The sequence below is a fragment of the Ceratotherium simum genome, chromosome 35, assembly GCF_057802395.1.
Source record: "Ceratotherium simum simum isolate JZ-2026a chromosome 35, ASM5780239v1, whole genome shotgun sequence".
Taxonomy (NCBI): Eukaryota; Metazoa; Chordata; class Mammalia; order Perissodactyla; family Rhinocerotidae; genus Ceratotherium; species Ceratotherium simum.
The window spans coordinates 17,354,648-17,377,098 of NC_141934.1; the positions used below are offsets into that span (position 1 = coordinate 17,354,648).

General features: G+C 44.1%; 1 protein-coding gene across 1 annotated transcript in view; it reads left to right on the top strand.

Moving 5' to 3' along the window:
- The first annotated feature begins 1,132 nt into the window (after window positions 1-1,132).
- Window positions 1,133-22,451, top strand: part of KSR2 (kinase suppressor of ras 2) — a 402,219-nt gene continuing 380,900 nt past the window's right edge. The window contains exon 1 of the mRNA XM_087424142.1: window positions 1,133-2,350. Within this exon, the coding sequence (XP_087280268.1) occupies window positions 2,171-2,350 (180 nt within the window). The 5' untranslated portion in view covers window positions 1,133-2,170. The remainder of the gene's footprint in view (window positions 2,351-22,451) is intronic.

A 22,451-nucleotide genomic window follows, 5' to 3' on the forward strand; every position in this document is an offset into this window, starting at 1 on the left:
CTCCATACCTCTCAAGTGGCTTCCTTTTAAGGGGCACATATTGTACCATGTGTTCTGAGTCTACTCTGCCCTGTAAGCCCAATTCCCTGGCATGGAGCTCTGCTCACCAGGAGAAAGAGATGTCTCTTGCTAACAATCCTCAATACATCCTTTGGGCAATGTGTGTTGAGAGTACCATTAATTGAGGTGGTCAGAGATGAAGCCTCTCTGAGATGACATTTGAGTTGACCCTGAGTGACAAGGAGCCAACCAGGAGAGCTAGGGGGAAATGTGGTCCAAGCAGAGTGGACATAGAGTGCAAAGAACTCCAAGGCAAGGATATGTTTGGTGATTTAATCAGGGGTTGGCAAACTTATCTGTAATGGGCCAGATTAGTGAATATTTTAGGCATTGCAAGTCATACAGTGTCTGTTGCAACTACTCAATTCTGCTGTTATAATGCAGAGTAACCACAGACAATAAATGAAAGGGTGGCAGTGTTCCAATAAAACTTACTTATGGACACTGAAATGTGAATTTCTTATAATTTTCACGTGTCAGAAAATACTCTTCTTTTGATTTTTTTCCAATCATTTTAAAATGTAAAAAGCATTTTTAGCCCTGGGGCCATAGTTTGCTAATATAAGGTCGGTTAGGTAGGCTGGGATCAGATCTTTCAGGACATGTTGGACACAATAACAGATTAAGGCAAAGCCCCTTTCCCCCTCCAAATGGACAGCCACCGGCAGGGTAACTGCAGGCCAAGGCACCAATGCTGCGAGGCCGCTTCCCACAGCTCATGGAAGATCATCAGGTATGTTTTATTTTCCACCAGTAACAAGAAAGGACAAATGAACGAAAAGACAGACACGCACATCGAGCCAGAAAGCCAGAGAGGACGTGCCCAGGCTCACGCTGATGTTTCTCCCGCACGCACTACGGGTTTTAAAGTTGGGCGCACACCTGCTCCCAGCCAGAGCGCACCTGCTGAGCAGTACTTGGCCTCGTCTCGCGAGAGCGCTGCTGTAGTAGTGGCCCCCACCCCCATCCCGCCACCAAATCCCTCTCCCCGCCTCCTCGCCCAGCCTCCGCGCTCTGGCACCCTCCCCGCCACCTCCACCGCCCCGGAGCAGCCTCGGCCGCCGCGCGCGTTTCCCCCACGCCCCCGCCCGCCCGTCGCTCGCTCGAACGCACGCCCGCTAGTAATTTCACTTTGCCACGCGAGCTCCGTATCCCGAGAAATCCCGCCCCCCGCTCCCCCTGCCCCCGCCGGGAGCCGGCCCTTTCCCCGGCCAGGTGCGCGAGCCTGCGCGCTCCTCCTCCGCCTCCTCCGGCGGGTCCCTGGCGCGCCGGGGCCGGGGCCCGGCTGGGGCGGATGCGCGCACGGCGCCTCTCCACCAACCCGCTCCCCTGCAGGTCCCTCGCTCGCTCGCTCGCCATCCCTCGCCGGCGCTCCCTCGCTCCCCCCACCCCCCCTTGATTGACAGGCAAGATGTCGGTGTGGAGCGAGGCAGGAGCGAATGCAGCAGCCGTCACCCCCGGAGCCCGGCGGCGGCAGCAGCAGCAGCAGCAGCAGCGCGAGGAGGAGACAGCAGCCAGCCGCAGTCGCCGCCGCAGCCGCGGGAGCAATGCAGACAGCATCTTGAGAACGCGCTAAAGCCCCCAAACGCTGGACAATGCCGTGTCACTGCAACTGGGAGGGGGGCAAAGCAGAATTTTTTTGACATAAAAGCAAGCCAGCCAAAAATATATAATTTTGTCTTTCACGGAGCCGGTGTGTAAAGAGTGAGCGCTGTTTTCCTTCTCCCCCTCCTCTCCCTCCTCCCCTTCTCCCTCCCCCCACTCCTCCTCTTTTTCCTCCTCCTCCTCCCTAAGTGTACAGACAGCATCACATCACCTGGTTTCCTTCTGAGAAACAGCATCTCTCCTTTTCAAGGACCAGAGACTCAGAGAGAGGAGACATTCTAATGGAGTCTGCTTGATACCCCAAAATAAAATAATAAATTTTGGCTCCTGTCCCCTCCTCCCACCCCCACCCCCTCAACCCCGTGTGAGATGTTGGGTTTCTTCTTCATGAGACATTGTTGAGAAGTCGCAGTGGTTGGAGAGGCGGCGGGGGTAGACTACCTCCCCCCCCCCCTTTTTTCTCTCTGGGAGGAGGAGGAGGGGAAGGGGGCTTGCAGAGCAAGCGATGGATGAGGAAAACATGACGAAAAGCGAGGAGCAGCAGCCTCTGAGTTTGCAAAAAGCCTTACAGCAGTGCGAGTTGGTCCAAAACATGATAGACCTGAGCATCTCCAACCTGGAAGGGCTTAGGACCAAATGTGCTACCTCCAACGACCTCACACAAAAAGAAATCCGGACCCTGGAGGTAGGTGCTGCCTACGGGGGAAAAAGCAATCCTTGCTTCCCTCCGCTGTCTCCCCGCCGTCCCCTTTCCTTTGATTCTGTTTGTATGGGGGGTGGGGGGGGTGGCAAGGTGGGCGCGATGTGGTTTTCTGTGATTTATCTTGCAAAGCCTGCACTGGGTGGCCCTTTACTGTACTGCTGTCCTCTACGCTTGGCTGGGTGGTGGTAGTAGTAGTAGTAATTGTTATTCTTTATTATTATTCTTGCGGCTGTTATTGGCTGTTATTATCATTCGCTTCTTCTCTAAGGAGTGAGTTCTCTCTTCTTTCCGCTCGTGGATTTGTTTATATGCCACGGGGGCTCGTGTGCCGGGTAAGACATTAAGGCGCTGCAGAGAACCCACAGAAAACCACGTGACCTTGCGCATTCTGCAGGTGGTCAAAAGGTGGTTTTGCTCGCAGAATGGGGCTGCCTATAAATACAGACCTCTTCTTCTCTCGGCCTGCTTCCCAGCGCCCCTTTTGCTCCTTGGATTTTGTGGTTTTTCCAGTGATATATGTATGTCAGGAGGCAAGATGCATGAAAAAAAAATCCCCATTGAGCTACTCATTTCCAGTCAAATCATTTGGATGCAGGGAGATGTGCAGGCCTAAAACGCGTAAAAATCTTAAAAAAAATAATTCCTGGAACAGCACACACAAGTGGTGTGGGAAAATACTCTTGAATCTCGGTGGGACCGGGAGGAAAGGGGTGGGAGGAGGAGTTATCGTTGGTTTGTTGTAACATTCTCTCCAACAGAACTTCAGGGGGAGTTTGAAGCAGTTTTGTGGGGGTGGGATGGATGCAAAGTTACTCAGAAAGAAGATGGCAGAAATTATTTCTTCCAAAAGCTAGTTGGTCAAAGGCGGAAGGTTTCAAGAGCCTTAGAAAATGCCTGTGTCCAGGTTATCATTGGGCATCCACGATGCTTGCAACATCTGAAGGGTTCCACTCACTTTTCTCTCTCAAACCGGCCCAGCCGTACACATGGCTTGATTAAATTTGGGAACTCCCATTAGCTGGCATTTGCTGAGAGTGGTGGCAATGGGGCTGGGAGCAAAGAACAGAGGTTCTGCCTGTGGTGGAGTGGGCATGTGCAATGCTGGCAGGTTCCTTCTATTTCCAAGGCCTGAACTCTTCAATCCTCACAGCATCTTTTAACCCTGGTGCCCCTGTTCTAGCCTGGATGAGCACCTCTCTCTGATTCACTCTCTTTCTTTTTCCTCTATGGTTTTAAATTTGGCTAGATGTCAGCCCGCAGGAAGGTCATCAGTTTGAAAGTGGAGTTTGTGTGTGTGTGTGTGTGAGTGTTGAATATGCTGTTTGCTACCCTCGAATGTGTGTCTAGGTGCACCTGTCATCTGGGAGAATGATCCTCAGAAATGAAATAAGATGAATGTCAAAGGGTGTTAGAGGAGTGGGAATTCTGTTGGGAGGCACAGGTCTTTTCTTTCTCAGAGCTTGGGGAGAGCAGTCTAGTCTAGGACTCTGCTGCTGGAAGAAAAATGTGGGATGCCCTGGGCCAGCCTCCTGTCTGAGCAGTGACCAAGATAAAATTCTGTTCAGAACTGCGTGCAGTAAGTAAATAAGTAACCCCAAAGAGCCACATGGGGTCTCTTCTGGTCCTCTGAGTCAGGAGTCCCAAATGCTAATTTGCGTACGGCTGTGTAAGTTTCTTTCTCAAGTTTTCTTTTCCTCTTCAACGTGCTCCATCCTCTGATAACACCTTGGAGAATGGTGATCGTCACAGTGGGCTCTGGATTCTGTGGCTTCTTTTCTGCCTAGTGGTTTTCTTTTTAAACTGGAGGTTGGAGGCATTGGTAGGGTGGGAGGTTGACGCTATTGAGAATGCATCTGTTTGTTTGTTTCCTAGTCCTAATATGCCACAGAGCATGCCAAGCACTTTATCCATATTGCCCAGGGAGAGCCTCGAGCAGTCATGCCAATTTAGGCTTCCCAGGTCTGTAGGGGTAGGGTGGGGCCACCGAGGAGGGGCTGGTGACTTGGGGTCCAGCCAAACCTCACGTAGGCTTTGGATCCACAGGATTTTTTTTTTTTTTTTTTTGTGAGGAGGACCAGCCCTGAGCTAACATCCAATGCCAATCCTCCTCTTTTTTGCTGAGGAAGACTGGCCCTGGGCTAACATCCATGCCCATCTTCCTCTATTTTATATGGGACACTGCCACAGCATGGCTTAACAAGCGGTGCGTCGGTGCGCACCCGGGATCCGAACCGGCGAACCCCGGGCCGCCGCAGCGGAACGTGTGCACTTAACCGCTTGCGCCACCGGGCCGGCCCCCACAGGATTTTTTATCCCAGAGGTTGTCAAATTTTGCATATCAAAACCACCCAGGAGAGCTTATTAAAAATGCACATTCTCGGTCTCTAACGCCGGAGGTTCTAATTCAGTTGGGATTGGATGGGGGCCCAGGAATCTGCGTTTAATAAACAGTCACGGTGTTTCTGATGCGTGTTTTCATATTGACACTTTGAGAAATACTAATCTATTAGGGGATGGATGGCATGGTTCAGCTATTTGATGGTGACAACTCTCTGCTCACAAATGCTAAAGAAAGTAGTAAATTGAACAGACCATCCCTAAAAACCTTGATAATAAGCAAAATTTAGTATCATGCATATACCCCCGTAGAAACAAGAATATACATCATGGACTTAGCCTTCAAGAAACATACTTCGTGGTTAGGGAGACAAGGCTAATAATATATATGTGTGAAATAATGAGAAAGTCCAAACAGTGAATAACATGGGAGACAGCACAGTCCAAACAGTGTGGGGCCATTAGGAATGTGTTCAGCTGCGTGAAATGGTAAATCCATCCACAGTGGCTAAGCAAATAGTGGTTTCTTTTTCTCATGTAGCAAGAGGTCTGGAGGTATTTAGCTGCTGAGTTGGCTCAGGAAGTTAATAATATCAGGGCTGATGTCTTTGCGAATTCTGATGGCCTCTTCCTTATGGTTGCAAGATGGCTCCTGAAACTTTCACCATTACACCCAGTTTCAGGGCAGGAAGGAGGGGCCCAGGTGAGTGTGAAGGAATAAAGGGTTCCTATCTTTGTTTGGCTTCTCCTCCTTCTCCCTACCCCACAGATGATGTTTAGTTATGTCTTCTTGGCCGGAACTGGGTCAGATGGCTCATCCAAGCTGTAAGGCTGGGAGGTGGCGCAGTGGAAACACCATCGTGATTGGTTTACGTGGGTCATGATCCATCGCCTGGGTTGACCTGTTGCCACTCCATACGCAATCAGGGTTCTGCTGGCCTGGAAGAAGGCATGAAGGGATATTGGGTGGACACCCGCAGGTTGGCCACAATATGTTATCAGGAAATATGTTGGCAGAGAAGAACAATCATGAGCTTTGGAGTTACACCGATGTAGTTTTGAATTCTAGCTTTTCTGCTTACTTCATCTTGGGCTAGTGACTTAAATTTTCTGACCTATGGTTTAATTTTTGGCAAAATGGCAATGATAGAATAATGTTACCTACCTCAACGATGGTGAAGATTAGAAGAGATGACGTTTTCAAGAGTCTAGCGCTATCTCCAGCAGAGTGCCTGCAGGTGCTAAATAAATGATAGCTATGATGATCATGATGATTAGCATTACCTGGTGTGGAATAGATGCCATGGAAGGGAACAGCTCAGATCAGAGGGAGAGAAGCAAGAGCTTGAACAGCATTTCCAAAGTATGTTCTGTGGAGCCCTAGTTCTGTGGGGTGTTAGCATTTTTCATTCTTTCAACAAATGCTGAAATTCAGGCATTGTACTAGATGCTGGTGGTCAATAAGTATTCTGTGGACAAAATGAATTCCATGGTTAATGCGTTTGGGAAAGGTGGAGTTAAGCAAAGGGAAACAGACATGTTTACTGCAGGACTTCTCAGAGCCTTTAATATGGCATATATGTGCATTGTGCCTCCAAGAGAAAGTAGAGTCTGCAGTGTTTCCTTTTTTCCCAAGGATATCTCTCAGGATTGATGTTCCATGGAATACACCCGGGGAGACATTTGGCAAAGCAGTTAGGAAAGCTTTCTTGGTTGGGGAGCTGGGGACCTTGCATGGAGTGGAGGGTGGGGAGGGTTTAGATTACAGCAGTTGGGGAGAGCTTGCTGGGCAAGAACAAGAAACCACATGAAGGCATTTTCCTATCTTCATGGGGCAGCTAGAGACCAGTTGGCCCAGAATGGAGAATACCTGATAGAGTGTCATAGGACACGAATTTAGGTCGCGAACTCCTGGGGTCTGCCTAGGGACGGGGGGAGTCAGACCAACAAAGTTTCACCCCTTTGAGGGAGGAGAGAAGTCTTCAAAGGTTTTGGAGTGAATACAATAAAAAAGATGTTTAAAGGTTAGTCCAATGACAGTCCGCAGCAGGGGCCAGTAAACTTTTTCTGTAAAGGGACAGATAGTAGATCGGTTAGGCTTTGTGGGCCATACGGTTTCCATGGCAACCACTCACCTCTGCTTTGTAGCATGCAGCAGGCCTGGGCAATAAATAAATGAACATTTTCCCATAAAACTTCATTTATGGACTCTGAAATTCGAATTTGATGTAATTTTCACGTGTCACGAAATGTTATTTTATTTTTGATTTTTTTTTTGACGTTGAAAAATGTAAAAACTATTCTTAGGCTTTGGGCCTGACGAAAACAGGTGGTGGGGTGGATTTGGCCCATGGTCTGTAGCTTGCTGATCCCTGGTCTATAGGGTGGATGATCCAGTTCTGCTGATCTTGCCTGGGTCATTCACGTGGTTATGGTCATCTGGTGGCTCACCTGGGGCTGGATGGTCCAAGATGGCCTTGCTCACATGGCTGGTGGTGTGCTGGTAGTTGGTTGGGGCACCTCGGTTCTCCTCCACGTGGCCTCTCCAGCAGGACAGCCCAGATTTCTTACGTGACGGCAGCTGCAGTGGTCCATGAGGGTAAGCCCCGATGTACGGCCTCTCTTACGCCTCTGCTTCTGTAACCTTTGCTAATGTCCCATTGGCTAAAGCAAGGTACGTGGATAAGCCCAGAGTAAATGTGGAAGTTACTATCTAAAGGTATGAATTCCAGGAGATGTGGTTCATCGGGGGGCCAATGAATAATCTGATGTAACAATGTACCGCAGCTGTGAAAAAAACCCAAAATGAAACCAATGGAGCATGGAACAGAGAGAGAGGGTGTGGGAAGATCAGCAAAAGCCCCCTTGAGGAGGTTTAACTGACTTGAGGAAGCAATGAAATATCTGGGGAATGCCACAGACAGAGGGAACAGCAGACGCAAATTTCTTGGGTGAGAATGTACTTGGCGTGTTATCAGAACAGCAGGGAGACCACGGTGGTTGGAGCAGAGTGAGTGGGAAAGGGATGAGGGACACAGTGGGAGACTGAAGCGGGGCTCTGGTGACAGGGGGCCTTGCTAAGATACTTGGATTTTGTTCTAACTGTGAACAGGGGAATGAGTGATCTATGTTTTTAAAAGATTCTTCTGGGGCCGGCCCGGTGGTGCAGCGGTTAAGTGCGCGCGCTCCGCTGTGGCGGCCCGGGGTTCACTGGTTCGGATCCCGGGCGCGCACTGACGCACTGTTTGTCAAGCCATGCTGTGGCGGCGTCCCAGATAAAGTAGAGGAAGATGGACACGGACGTTAGCCCAGGGCCAGTCTTCCTCAAGAAAAAAGGGGAGGATTGGCATCGGATGTTAGCTCAGGGCTAGTCCTCCTCACAAAAAAAAAAAAAAAGAAAAAAAGATTCTTCTGATTGCTGCCGGGAAAATAGACTATAGCAGGTAAAGATGGGAGCAGGAGACAAGTTGGGAGGTTAGTGTGGAAGTCAAAGCCAGGATGACTGTACTTTGAGCTAATATGGTGGGGGCATGGGGCAGGTGGCTGGATGCACAAGGTCAAGTGTACAGGAGGGGCTTATGAGTCGGATGTGGGGAATGAAGGAGAATAAAGAGTTAAGGATTATTTCTGGAAGTTTGGCCTAGGAACTGAGTGAATGGTGGTGCCATTATTTGAAATGGAATAGGTTGGACTGGACAGTCAAGTCCTGTTTGGACGTGTTACATCTGTCAAGTAGACAGTTGGGTATGCTAGCTAGGAGCTCTGAGGAAGGCTGGAGATAGGAAATTCATTTAATATGTCAGGAACATCTTTTCATATTATTAAATATTATTATTATTATTTTTACTTCTAACTTATCTCTCTTTTTTTAAAAAATTTTTTATTTATTTATTTTTCCCCTAAAGCCCCAGTAGATAGTTGTATGTCATAGATGCACATCTTTCCAGTTGCTGTATGTGGGACGTGGCCTCAGCATGGCCGGAGAAGCAGTGCGTCGGTGCGTGCCCGGGATCCGAACCCCGGGCCGCCAGTAGCGGAGTGCGGGCACTTAACTGCTAAGCCACGGGGCCGGCCCTTAAATATTATTTTTAATGGCTGCATAGTATTACATGGATGTACCACAATTGATTTAACTGAAGTTCTATTGTCAGATGTCTCTGTTTATAATTTTCCATTATTATAAATAATACTTTAGTAGACATCCTTGTGCTCGTAGTAATCTTTGTCTTCAATTCCTAGAAGTGGAATTTCTGGATCCAGGGATATACAAAGTTTCAGGACTTTCGAAAGGTTTTGCCAAATTGCCCTTCACCAGCAGAGTGGGAAAGGGCCCATTTCCCCATATCCTCAGTATGGAGTTATGTCTTATTTTATTTTTTGGTCGCCTGTGTTTTGGTGCCCGAGAGCTCAGGGTTAAGGAGGCAGTTATCTCAGGTTGGAATCTCATCTTTCCTGTTTCTAGTTGGAAGGATCTGGGAACCTGCAGTGACAAGAGGAGTACTTGGTTTTCTGCACACATAGCCAGTCTGTGAAGGCCTAGCCTCTTCCTTCTGACTTGTTCTCATAATGATATGGGTGGGAAGTGGTCTTGCAATTTTGAGTCAGTAGCAAAAGTTATTTCTGAAGGGTTCTCTACCCACTCTGGATTTTTGGAGTGGGTTCTACTGGGAGCTTATTATCCTCCTTCCGCCAGTGGCCAGAAAACTAGGGAGTTTTCCTCCTCTCCCAGAGAATGGGTCCTTTTCTGGGCTCCCACCCACTGGGCCCCCACCCACTGGGCCCCATTGTGGGACCTGACCTTCCTCCTCACCCCAGCAGCTCTAGGGCTGGGGAGTAGGGAGGTGTTGAGAACCTGAGGAAGGTGAGAGGGAGGATGGAGAAGCTGAGCGATGGGAAGAGAAGAGGGACAAAAATGGGAGGAGAAAGTCAAAGCGTAGAATGATTTTCTTCAGCAGGGTTTCTGTGACCCTTGGAACAACTCTCTAGAGGGTAGTGACCACAGCAGTGGTTGTTCCTGTTTTACAAGTCAGTTTACTGAGGTTTAGAGTCCTGATTTAACCCAAACTGCGTATTAAGGCAGCCACAGATACAGGAAGAGGTGTTCTGCTCTTCTGTGGACTCCCCAAAGGTGGCATGGCCTGGAAGAGAAGAAAGGAAGATGAGAGCAGAGAGGGAGCAAAGCGGAAGCGCAGACGATAATGGTAATGAGACTGGAGGTGATAGCTCTAGGATCAATGAGAATCCTAAGGATGGCATACTCCGTCACTCAGATGCTTTCACTGGTGACTGTTATAGATGATAACCATTCAAGAGAAATACAGAACTGATGGAGGCTAAGTAGGGCATCCACAGAGACAAGGAGGATGAGACAAAGAGAGGGAAACATTTTAGACCAGTAGGTCCAGTATGGTAGTCACTTGCCGTATTGACTATTGACCAGATGAAATGTGCGGAGTTCTGATTGAAATGTGCTATTAGTGTGAAATACACACCAGATGCCGAACTCTTAGAGAACGTAAACTACCTCATTAATAATTTTTTTATATTGACAACATGTTGAATTGACACCATTTTAGATATGATAGGTTAAATGAAATATGTTAAAATTAATTTCGCCTGTATCCTATTACTTTTTCCCTGAGGCTACTACAAAATTTTAAATTACACAGGTGGCTCACTGTGCATTTCAGTTGGACAGCGCTGCTTTTGAATATTGAGGGGATTTCTCTGTTTTGCCATAATAGACATTGTATTCTTGATAAAGACTGAAAATATGGGCCCCCTGGAGTTACCAGGCAGCCATTGATTAAAGCAGTGGATGTGTCCTAAAGACGGATGTGGGGTTGGCCTGGTGGTGCAAGCAGTTAAGTGCGTGCGCTCCGCTGCGGCAGCCTGGGGTTCACCGGTTCGGATCCTGGGCGCGCACTGATGCACCGCTTGGCAAGCCATGCTGTGGCAGCGTCCCATATAAAGTAGAGGAAGATGGGCCGGCCCCGTGGCTTAGCGGTTAAGTGCGTGCGCTCCGCTACTGGCGGCCCGGGTTCGGATCCTGGGTGCGCACCGACGCACCGCTTCTCTAGCCATGCTGAGGCCGCGTCCCACATACAGCAACTAGAAGGATGTGCAACTATGACATACAACTATCTACTGGGGCTTTGGGGGAAAAAAGGAGGAGGATTGGCAATAGATGTTAGCTCAGGGTCAGTCTTCCTCAGCAAAAAGAGGAGGATTGGCACGGATGTTAGCTCAGGGCTGATCTTCCTCGCAGCAAAAAAAAAAAAAAAAAAAAAAAAAAGGTAGAGGAAGATGGACACGTATGTTAGCCCAGGGCTAGTCTTCTTCAGCAAAAAAGAGAAGGATTGGCAGATGTTAGCACAGAGCTGATGTTTCTCACAAAAAGATAAAAAATAAAAAAAAAAATAAAGACGGATGCCTTCAGTTTCCCTGGACCAGTAGAAAAATGAGGTGAAGACTCAGAAGTAATAACTTAATTGAGTCCCTGGAAATTTGGGTGGGTGCTTGAAGCAGTATAGCCACGTAGTTAGGAGGGCATGGACTCCACAGTGAGTTTGCTTGGGTTCCAGTCTGAATTCAGGATTTACTAGCTAAGTAACCTTGAGCAAATAAGCTCTCCTTTCTGAGCCTCAGTTTCCTTGCTTATAAAATTGAGATAATTTTACATAGAGTTGTTATGCTGATTAAATGGAGTCATGCATAAAAGGGCTGAGCAGAGTGCCCAGCACATGGCAAATGCTTAATAATTGTTAACTTTGGTGGTTTTGATTATCATCCTCCCTGTAGATCAGCATGGGGAGGTTAGGGTACTTCAGCCCTGAGTGGTGGATGGGGTATTTCAGCCATCCAGGGAGGTGGCATCCTTGAGTGTATCGTTCATTTATTCGGTGAATGTTAACTGAGTCCCCAGTGTGTGAGAGGCAGGGAACTAACATAGCAAGACGTGGAGAAGAAATTCATAGAAGCCTTCTATGGGATAATGGTGCACCTGCTGGGCTGCAGGTGACATAAGTGAGCAAGATTCTGATACTAGGTCTGGATCTTTGAATTCGCCCACAGATGACTCAGTTCCCATCAGCGCCTGGCAGGCTTTAGTCTTTAAACCGTGTGCTCATCACAACTCTGAGTTGGATAACAAAGTACCAGTTATGAGGCTGGGCCTTACAAATCCTGCATTAGTCTTAAGCTTATGTGGTGGAGAGAAAAGTCAGAAGCTGTGGTATCCAAGTGCTTGAAAAGCATACCCTCTCACGGTGGGAGGACCCTGAAGAGGTTGTCGAGGCCTGCCTCTTGCCCAGTGTCCAGCTTTGGCTTAGTGATTTGCGGTGAGCACTACCTCACAAGGCAGCTTTTTAAAAAAATCATTTTTTTTTATTGTGGCAAAATACACATAAAATTTACCATTTTAACCATTTTTAAGTGTGCAATTCAGTGGCATTAAGTACATTTACAGTGTTGTGCAACCATCACAACTATCCATCTGCAGAACTTTTTCATCATCCCAGATAGAAATTCTGTACCCATCAAACCATAACTTCTCCCACCCCCAGCCAAATGGTAACCTCTATTCTATTTTCTATCTCTATGAATGTGACTACTATACTAGGTATCTCAAATAAGTTGAATCATACACTGTGTGCCTTTTGTGTCTGGCTTCTTTCGTTTAGCATATGTTTCTAAGATTCATCCATGTTGTAGCAGGTATCAGTGCTTCATTCCTTTTTATGGCTGAATACTATTCCGTTGTATGGATATACCACATTTTGTTTATCCAGTTTCTGTTGATGGACACTTGAGTTGTTTTCATCTTTTGGCTATTGTGAATAATGCTGCTATGAACATTGATCCACAAGTATCTGTTTGAATCCCTCCTTTGAATTCTTTTGGGTATATATCCAGGAGTGGAATTGTTGGGTCATATGGTAATTCTGTTTAATTTTTTGAGGAGCCACTATACTGTTTTCTGTGGTGGCTGGAAATTTTAAATGTTCACCAGCAATGCAGCGGGGTTCCAGTTTTTCTACATCCTTGCCACCACCCCCTATTTTCTGTTTTTTTTTTTTTTTATTATAGTCATCCTAGTGGATAAGAAGTGGTATCTCATTGTGGTTTTGATTTGCATTTCCCTAATGACGTTAGACATCTTTTCATGTGCTTATTGGCCATTTGTATATGTTCTTTGGAGAAATGTCTATTCTAGTCCTTTCATAAGGCATCTTTTGATTTGGGTGAGTTATAATGCTTAGAATTATTCTACTTCTGTTAAGAAAATAGCCTCAAGAAGAGTTTGCTTCTAGTTCTGGAACCCACCAGGTGGACACAAGAGGTAGTCATGCCCACAGACTCCTGACAAGTCTGACCCAAATTTTGCAGCTACGGTCTCCCTGCTCTATCCTCTGTGAGTTCTATTCTTATGGAATTCCAGAATTTTGGGTCGTTGGCAATGGTGAATTTCCCCTTGCCTGTGCACCTCTGCTACCCAGAGTATCATGCCAATCAGAAATAGTCATGAGTGTTTCTCTGTGTGCGCACCCACAGAAGCACTGGTTTGTGCTTGGGCAGGGTTGGGTGGCCTAGACTTGATCAATGAGGCAAATAGACCAGGTATAAACAAGAACCCATCAAGTGGGCATCCAGGGGCTTTGTTTTTATTAGTTAGGAGGCAGAGCAAGTGTAGATGCCTCTTTTTGTATTTTTATCCTTATCTGATGTGGAGAAACAGTGCTTTGTGATAAACCCAAGAAGCAATATTATTCTTTTACTGTGTTGCTGGATTTGCTTTGTTAGTGTTTTGTTAAGGATTTTCGTGTCTGTGTTCATGAGGGAAATTGTCTGTGGTTTCCTTTTTTGTACTGTCTTCGTTTAGTTTCGGTATCAGGGTTGATACTGGCCTCATAAAATGAGTTGGGAAATGTTTCCTTTACTTCTGTTTTCTGGAAGAGATTGTGTAGAATTGTTGTTATTTTGTCTTTAAATTCTTTAAATGCTGATATAATTCGCCAGTGAAACTATCTGGACCTAGAGATTTTTTTTTCCAGAAGGTTTTTAACTATAAATTCAACTTCTTTAATTTATTGTTGGGTGAATTTTGGTAGTTTGTAGCTTTCAAGGAATTGGTACATTTTGTCTACATTGTTGAATTTACATGCAGAGTGTTGTTCGTAGTATTCCCTTATTATCCTTTTAGTGTCTGTGGGGTCTATAGTGATGTCCCTCTTTCATTCCTGATGTTGGTAATGTGTGTTTTTTCTCTTTTACTCTTTGTCAATCTGAATAGAGGTTTATCAATTTTATTCGTCTTTTCAAAGAACCAGGTTTTGGCTTCATTTATTTTCTCTATTGTTTTTCTGTTTTCAGTTTTATTGATTTTTGTTCTTATTATTATTTCCTTTCTTCTTCTTGCTCTGGGTTTATTTTGCTCTTCTTTTTCTATTTTCTTGAGGTGGATGCTTTGATTGTTGACTTCAGACCTTTCTCCTTTTCTGAGTATTTATTGCCATAAATTTCCCTTGAGGGACTACTTTAACTGCATCCCACAAATTTTGATATGTTATATTTTCATTTCTCTTTAGTTCACAATATTTTCTAATTTCTTTTGAGGCTTCCTCTTTGATACATATATTTTTTAGAAGTGTGTTGTTTAATTTTCAAGTGTTGTGGATATTTTCTGTTATTGATTTCTAGTTTAATTTAATTGTAGTCAATGAACACATTTTATATAGTTTCAGTTCTCTTAAGATGTTTAAGGTTTATTTCGTGACCCAGAATATGTTCCCTCTTGGTGAATGTAACATGTGCGCTTGAAAGAAATGTGTACTCTGCTGTTTATGGGTCCAGTGTGGTAAACATGTTGATTAGATTCAGTTGCTTGGTGGTACTGTTTAGATCCTCTATATTCTTGCTGATTTTCCCTCAAGTTTTTTTAATTGATTACGCAGAAAGAGTGTTGATATCTCCTACTCTAATTGTGGATTTGTCCATTTCTCGTCACAGTTCCATCAGTTTTTGCTTTAATTTATTTTGAGCTGTTTTGTATATGTTGAGCTGTTTTGTAAAATGTATACATTTTAACAAAAGTATACATTTGTTAAATGGTATGGTTGTTTTCTTGGTGACTTGACCCTTTATCATTATGTAAGGTTACTGTTTATCCCTGGTAATTTTCCTTGCTCTGAAAACTGTTTTCTCTGATATTAATATAGCCATCTCAGCTTTTCTTTTTTTAGGTTTTTAAAAGTTAAGATAAAATTCACATAAAATTCACCATTTAAACTGTTTTAAAGTATACGGTTGAATGGTTTTTGGTATATGCTCAATGTTGTGCAACCATCGCCCCTATCTAATTTGAGAACATTTCTCTCACCACACATGCAAAAAAACCTTGTGTCTGTTAGCAGTCAATCCCAATTTCCCTGCCCTCCATCCCCCGGCAACCAGTAATCTATTTTTTGTTGCTGTGATTTTTCCTATTCTAGATATTTCATGTAAATGAAATCATACAATATGTGGCCTTTCGTGTCTGGCTTCTTTCACGTAACGTAATGCCTTCAAAGTTCATCTATGTTGTAGCATGTATCAGTACTTCATTCCCTTTTATGGCTGAATAAAATTCCATTGTGTAGATATACCCATTTTGTTTATCCATCCATCAGTGGACATTTAGGTTGTTTCCACCTTGTGGCTATTGTGAATAGTGCTGCTGTGAACATTTGTTTGGTTAGGAGGATGGGGGCTCTTTGAGAGGAAACTGTTTTTCCTCTGCCAAAAACTAAAGAAACGTCCCCAGGTTCAGGCTGGTACGCACTTATGAGCTCGAGTCGGAAGTTCCTTCCATACCTTTTGTGGTTATACATGATGGTCTATGTGACAATTCTGTGGAGCTCCTGTAGGTATTTGGTTGACTATTCATATATAGACGCCAGGTTATGAATTGTTCACACTGACTTCAGAAATGGAAGTCAGTAAATAAAATAGCCATTTTAAAGACGTTTATAGACATTAAAGCAACGCATATTCACTACAGAAAAAATAGAATATGCATTTAATCAAAAAGAAAGATGAACACGCTTAAAATCCCACCACCCACAGATCAACATTGCTAACATCTTGTTATAGAGTCTTACAGGCTTTTCCATGTGCAAACATGTATTTTTATGTGACTTTTAAGAATAACTATATTTTATATATTTCATAGTCTCCTCTTTTCCTCTTAAAAGTTAACTTAAGACATGAATGTCTTTCCCTTCCAAACTCATTTTTTTTATAGCATTTCGAATGACTGGTAACATTCCAGCATAAGGATACAGCGTAATTGAGTTGATCAATCCCCTTTGGTGAGTTAGATTATTTCTGGTTTTTCGCTCTCATAAACGTAGTGTTAATGACTGCTTTTGAAATGCAATCTTTGTAAAGCATTCTTATTTGTTTCCTTAAGAAATATACCTAGAAGTAGAATTACTGCACGCTTGTAAGGCTTTTTCTCATCAGTGGCCCAATGGTCCTTTAGAAAGAGTGTACTCATTTATAGCCCTCTCAGAGTTTACGTGAGTAGAGTTTGTGGCTTTGCGTCTTCGGGAATGACAACTGTGAGAGGTAAATGTTTCCCATAAATCTGTGACTTAACAAAAAATATGTCAAGTCACTTTACTCTACATCTGTGAATCAAATAATGATGAGCTAAGAAATTGGGGCAGGCTTGGTTTTTAAAAATGCCTACTTTCAGTTGAAATAAATATAGAGTTTGAACCATGTCAATGACAAGGAAGCCTAATTTAAGACGAAATTTTTCTGAAATGATATCAGAAAGGGATGTGAGTTTTATAGATGAGGCCATCTGATTTCCAGGGATCACACAACCAGTTGTTTTCTGGGACCAGGCAGGAAACCCACAGAAGGAAAGTAGGCCAAGGGTAGCATAGTTGGGAGGTGACATAAGGCCCATGGTGAACTGGAGAGCATATGTCACATCTACAGATGTCAGCGTTGCCAATGGATGGGGTTTGAGCCTAATTTTATCAGGTATTTCCATTTTCCAACAGAACCCAGAAATCAAAACTATAAATAAAAAGCAGACATTGACTCATTATTATCTGATCAAGAGCCTCACCATTCTCCCCTCTAATCAATGTTGTGTATATGTTCAAACAAAATTGAGTGAGGAAAAGGAAGGTACAGATGCTCAACACTACTGAAATAATTTGTGAACACCTATGGTTTGACGATTGCCACTTCAAAATTTTTTTTTTCAATTCTACGCATCCATGGATTCAAAAAATTAAGCTTACATTGTTTAGCTTGGAAAAGATGGCATAACCAATTATAGTTGATTTTATGATGTTTGCTTATTGGGTGGCTATTCTGTCTCCGATGAGGGCAAAGTAGGAGATGTGACTGGGACCAGACAGTTACACACACACACACACACACAAATTTCAAACCTCTACAAAAGTAGGGAGAATAGAATAATGGACCCTTATGTACCCATCACACAAGTTCAACAATGATCAAATTATGGCCAGTCACTCCCCCAACCCTTCCTAGATTATTTTGAAGCAATTCCTAAACCATCAGAGCATTTCATCCTCAAATATTTCAGTATGTTTCTTTTGTTTATTGAGATATGATTGACATATAACATTATAGTAGTTTCAGATATACAACATAATGATTCAGTATTTGTGTATATTGTGAAATGATCACCACAATAAGTCTAGTTAACATCCATCACCATACATAGTTACAAAATTTTTTTTCTTGTGATGAGAACTTTTAAGATTTACTCTCTTAATAATTTCAACGTGTATTTCTAATAGATCCTGAGTACTCTGTCTTAAGCATAACCAGATTACTAGTATCACACCAACAATTCCTTAGTCAGATATTTCCCTAAAGAACAAATCAAAACATTTATACACAAAAGAGAACTGTACTTCTCAAAGCAGCCACGGTGGAAGGCGTCTGCCTTGCCCTAGCTCTGCTGGCATTATTTAAAACATTCTTGAAAACTTTCTACAGAGTCACTTTACAAGAAAACAAGTCTCTATTTTTTCTTGACCTCCAATGGTAGCCTTCAAGATGGCCACTTGACTGCTCCCCGATGACTTTTGTCCATTTAAAAAGTATAAATAGTCAAGTCCACTCTCAAAGAACAAGCCATGTTGCCATTGAGGATGTCATGACAATGTTCTGTGCACAGGTCTAGAAGGAAACTCAAAGAGAAGAGTTATAGCTTTGGTGTTGGGGTAAGTCTTCAGCTATTTCCAATGTTTACTCTGAAAGGGGACCCAGTTGATTAGTTTCAACATTCATCTACTCATTCACTTGTTCATTCCTCCATTCATTCATTCCACTTTGTGTTAAATGTGTTAGACGTGCAAAGGTGTCTGGAACAAAGTCTTGCCCATATAGGGCTTAGGATGTTCAAATTTATATACCACATCAGGCGCTGTGCTAGGTACCAGGACACAGAATATATTTACTCATGGATCCAGTGATGTGATGTTAAAGCTAAGACTTGAAGGATAATGGAGTTAACTAGAGATGAGGAAAGGCTGTTCCAGGCAGAGGGACAGTATGTGCAAAAGCCTAGGGGTAGGAAACAGCATGAGGCCTTAGAGGAACCAAATGAAGTCCAGCGTGGCTGGAGTATAGAATGTTCCAGTGCCATTTGAAGGCAAGGAGATGGGACAGCACTTTTTCGTTTCTCTAAACTGGGTTCCTTTTACATCTTTTTCCTGTCTCCTCTCCTCATTACAGAAAAACGAGGCAGTTCCATTTGCCTAATTGAATAAAACTCTCTAATCTGTGATCTCCACTTCTCAAATACAATTTGAAAGCGTAACATGAATTTATTGGTCCCCTAAGGTGGAGGCAGGTTCTTTAACACCACAACAAACACAAACCATCCCATAATAATAATAGATGGGCAAGACCTTGAGAAGGGTGGGGTGGAGGGAGGGAAAATAAAGCCATGAGAAAAGGGTGGCGAAATGGAAATACATTTTAAATCCCATGCTTTGTGGTTTATTATTAACAGCAGTGCAGAAAATGTTTCTACGAGTTATGAAAAATTCATTAGTAGCATGCTACAGGTCTGCAAAGCTGGTCATTGTTTGATCAGATTAACGATAATGAGAGCAGTCTTAAATTAACTCAGATTAAGAGGAGGACTCTCCCCACCCCCACTATTCAGTCATACATATATAATCATATTTCCTCACAGCCAGTTGCCCTGAGTTGTATGCTAGGATGGGAACTAGGGTCCTTGCAAAGGCAGAACCAGGACAGCAGAGGGTGGGCTAAGCCCAGATGCCACCTGGAAACTGGGGTCCCATGGACGAAGAGTCCCTAGCCACTCTCCTGGGCTCCATCTTTTGTCTAGTCTCCCTGACACTGCCCTTCTATTTTCAGACCCGTTTCCTTCTTCCTGGGTCTGCTTCATCCCAACTCATGATTTCCCAGTGTTGAGTGCCCACAACGTGCCATGCAGTGTCCTATAGGTGCTGGGGATACATCTGTGAGTGAAATAGACAAAGACCCCTGCTGTTGTGCAGCTGACATGCTAGTCGGGGAGAAAGACAATAAATAAACAGGGGGAGTAAGGAAACTAAAAGTATGATAGAAGATGGTAAATATTATGGAAAAAAGAGAATGTAGAGCAGGCTTCATGGAAAATGTGGCATTTGAGCAAAGACTTAAAGGAACTGAGGGGGAGTGGTCCATGAGGATATCTGGGGCAGGGGGAAGGGCGCTTAAAATGAGGCAACAGCTTGTGCAAAGGCTCTGAGGTCTCAGAAGAATAGCCAGGAAGCTTGCATGACTGGAGTGGAGGGTTGGGGGTCAGGTTAGAGCAGCCAGGTGGGCCAAGATCAGTAGAGTCTTTTAGACCAGTAGAAAGATTCTCACTGTGTGAAACGAAGTGCATTGGAGGGTTTTGGGCAGAGGAGTTCATGATCTGACTTGAGTTTTAACAGCATCCTTCTAGCTGATGGTTGAGAATAGACTGTAGGGGGCATGAACAGAAGCAGATGGGTGAGTTAGAAGACTATTGCAGGTGAGAGATGATGGTGGTTCACACCAGACTGGTGAGCCGTGGCTAGATTTTGGATATATTTAGAAATTACAACAAACAGGATTTCCAGATATTTTTGACCTTGCCTGTTGACTGATGTAAAAAACAGTGGTGTTTGCTGATGATATTAATCTGAACTCTTTTGATTGCGAGTTGACAGAACCATACCTCAAATTGCTTACGCAAAAAGTGGGAATTCTTTGGCTTACGTAACTGAGAAGCTTATGGGTAGCACTAGCCTCCGCATGGCTGGATCCAGGTACTTGAAGAATGTGGACAAGGACCCCTCTATCCGTCTCTCAGCTCCACTCCCTTTGTGTGTCGCTTTCATTCAGGCAGTCTTTCCTTGTGGTGGCAGGATGGCCACTAGAAGCTCCTCACTTAGTTTCTGTTGTCTTGGCTACCATGGAGGAGGAGCAGGATTATTTCCCCGTGGCTCCAATGAATGTCTGAGGTATCCTGTTCAGTGGTCAGGCTTGGTTTATTTCCCTACTCCTGGGGTCAAGAGGATACAGCATTCTCATAGGTCAATTCTGGAGCAGGGAGGGAGTTCAGCTCTTCCCAAGCCCCATGGACCAAGCAGGGAGGTTCTCCAAATGAAAGGTGGGACATTGTAACCAAAAGGTAATTAGCTTTGCTGGAAGAAACATTAGATTCTGTTGTCCCGATGTAGCTGGAATTCTTAATCCAGAATTCCAGCAAATGCAGAAAATTCTAAGTAGGGTATAATGATCAAAAGGACCAAAGAACGTATTGCTGGGAATGTCTGGATGTTCAGAGTGGGATGTTTCAGTGGTCTTTTAACTCAGGGTTCACAAAGTCAGCTGGATTTACATAATAGCCTCTTTACTCCCCTAGTCTATTCTGGGACTAAGAAACCTTTGCTTCCAGTGTGTTCTCATGTCTGGCCTCCCTTTCAAGATGGGTCATGTGCCTTTGTTGGGACAGTAAGTGGATGGAGAACTAGAACACAGTGCCCCTGTCCCAGCTCCGCCACTCTCTCACCACCGTCTGACTTGGGCAAGTTACGTAACTTTACTGAGCCACAGAGGATCCTGGGAGCATCAAAGGAAAGACGGTTTTTAAAAGCACTTGGGAAACGTGGACGCACAAGGCAAGGCCTGGCTGTATTTCTCCTGGTTAGGGAACACTTTATGATATTTTCTCATCGTAGGGTCGCCAGATAAAATAGAGGATGCTCAGTTAAACATGAATTTCGGATAAACAATGAATAATTTTCCAGTATAAGTATGCCCAAATATTGCACGGGACACACTTATGCTAAAAAATTATTCGTTGTTTATCTGAAATTGAAATTTAACTGAATATCCTTTTATTTGCTAAATCAGGCAGTGCTAGGTGACCATAACAAGGGAAATGTGCTATTATCACTGATCACTCATGACTAACCCCCAATGACCACTTCATGCTGGTACCAGGAACAATCTCCAAATTGTAGGCACCACTAGTGTTTTCAGATTGGACACGAATGAACTTTTTGTTCTTATTTTTGACTATAGGTTTATAGCTAAGTTTGAATTCTTGAATTTGACTGTTTACATATGTCAATCCTATAATACCACATTTTGAAATTTTCCATTTAAGATAGCTTTAAGTTTTGGATAACAGTGTTGGCTCTTGCAGTCATGAGCCATAACCCTGGTCTTAATCTTCCCCATGTCTCAGTTTCCCCATCTGTAAAAATAGGGAAATGATGGTACTAACCTCATACTGTTGTTATGAGGATTAGATAATACGTGCCAAGTGCTCAGGTCAGTGTCTGGCACATGACAAATGTTCGATAAATGTTAGCTGCTGCAGTTATAGTAAATCTGTAGAAATTAATCTGGCTGGTCTAAAATAACCTGTGTTTGGTTTTCCAAATTAACTTCTCAGCTCTATTTGGAAATTTTCTGGCTGAATCGTTGCTATGGTTTGGGCTTGGTGCCTAGCAGATCAAACCCTTGATTGAAGCAGAATAACAGGATGCAACCTTGAACTTGACACGTTTGGGCAGCTTTGAGCGCCAAATTGCAGGGAGAGGAAGATGGGGAGAGAGAACGTCTAACAGTGATTTGAACATTTGTTCTTAGGTTTGGTGAGCATGATTTTGGCAATCTTCACTCTAGATTTTGCCCCCAATCCAAGCAGGCATGCCCGATCTAGCAAGAGGGATGGACACAGGAGCTCGACTTGAATCCAAGCCATGGAGATGTGCTCCTTTTTGAGTCATTCTCTGCAGCCGTGGTCCCTAACTATTTCTGTCTATTCCTCATCTGCAGGCCCTGAGCAAATGCCGGGGGTGGGTAAAAATGGATTCCTGGGTCATCAGAAATGTTTGCGGGCTGCCCAAGAGCGGGGTGTGGACAGGGCTAGCCCAGGGTTCACCCTATGTGTTATGCATGGTTCTTTTTGCTTGAGATCATTTAAAATGGAAATATTTTTCAAGCTTGGTGTTTTTATCCATCTGCTGCTTTGAGAGAAATGTTTTTAGATGACTGTGGGAGACACAGCCGCTGAAGTCTCTGCTCTGTGAGACTCTTGTAGCTTCTGTAAAGAGAGTGTGCTTGGGGTTATGAAATTTCAGAGGCAGATTGAAATGTGCTTCTTTATTCTTGAAATGAGCATTTTTGTCAGTGAAAGACAAAGTTGTTTGAAAGT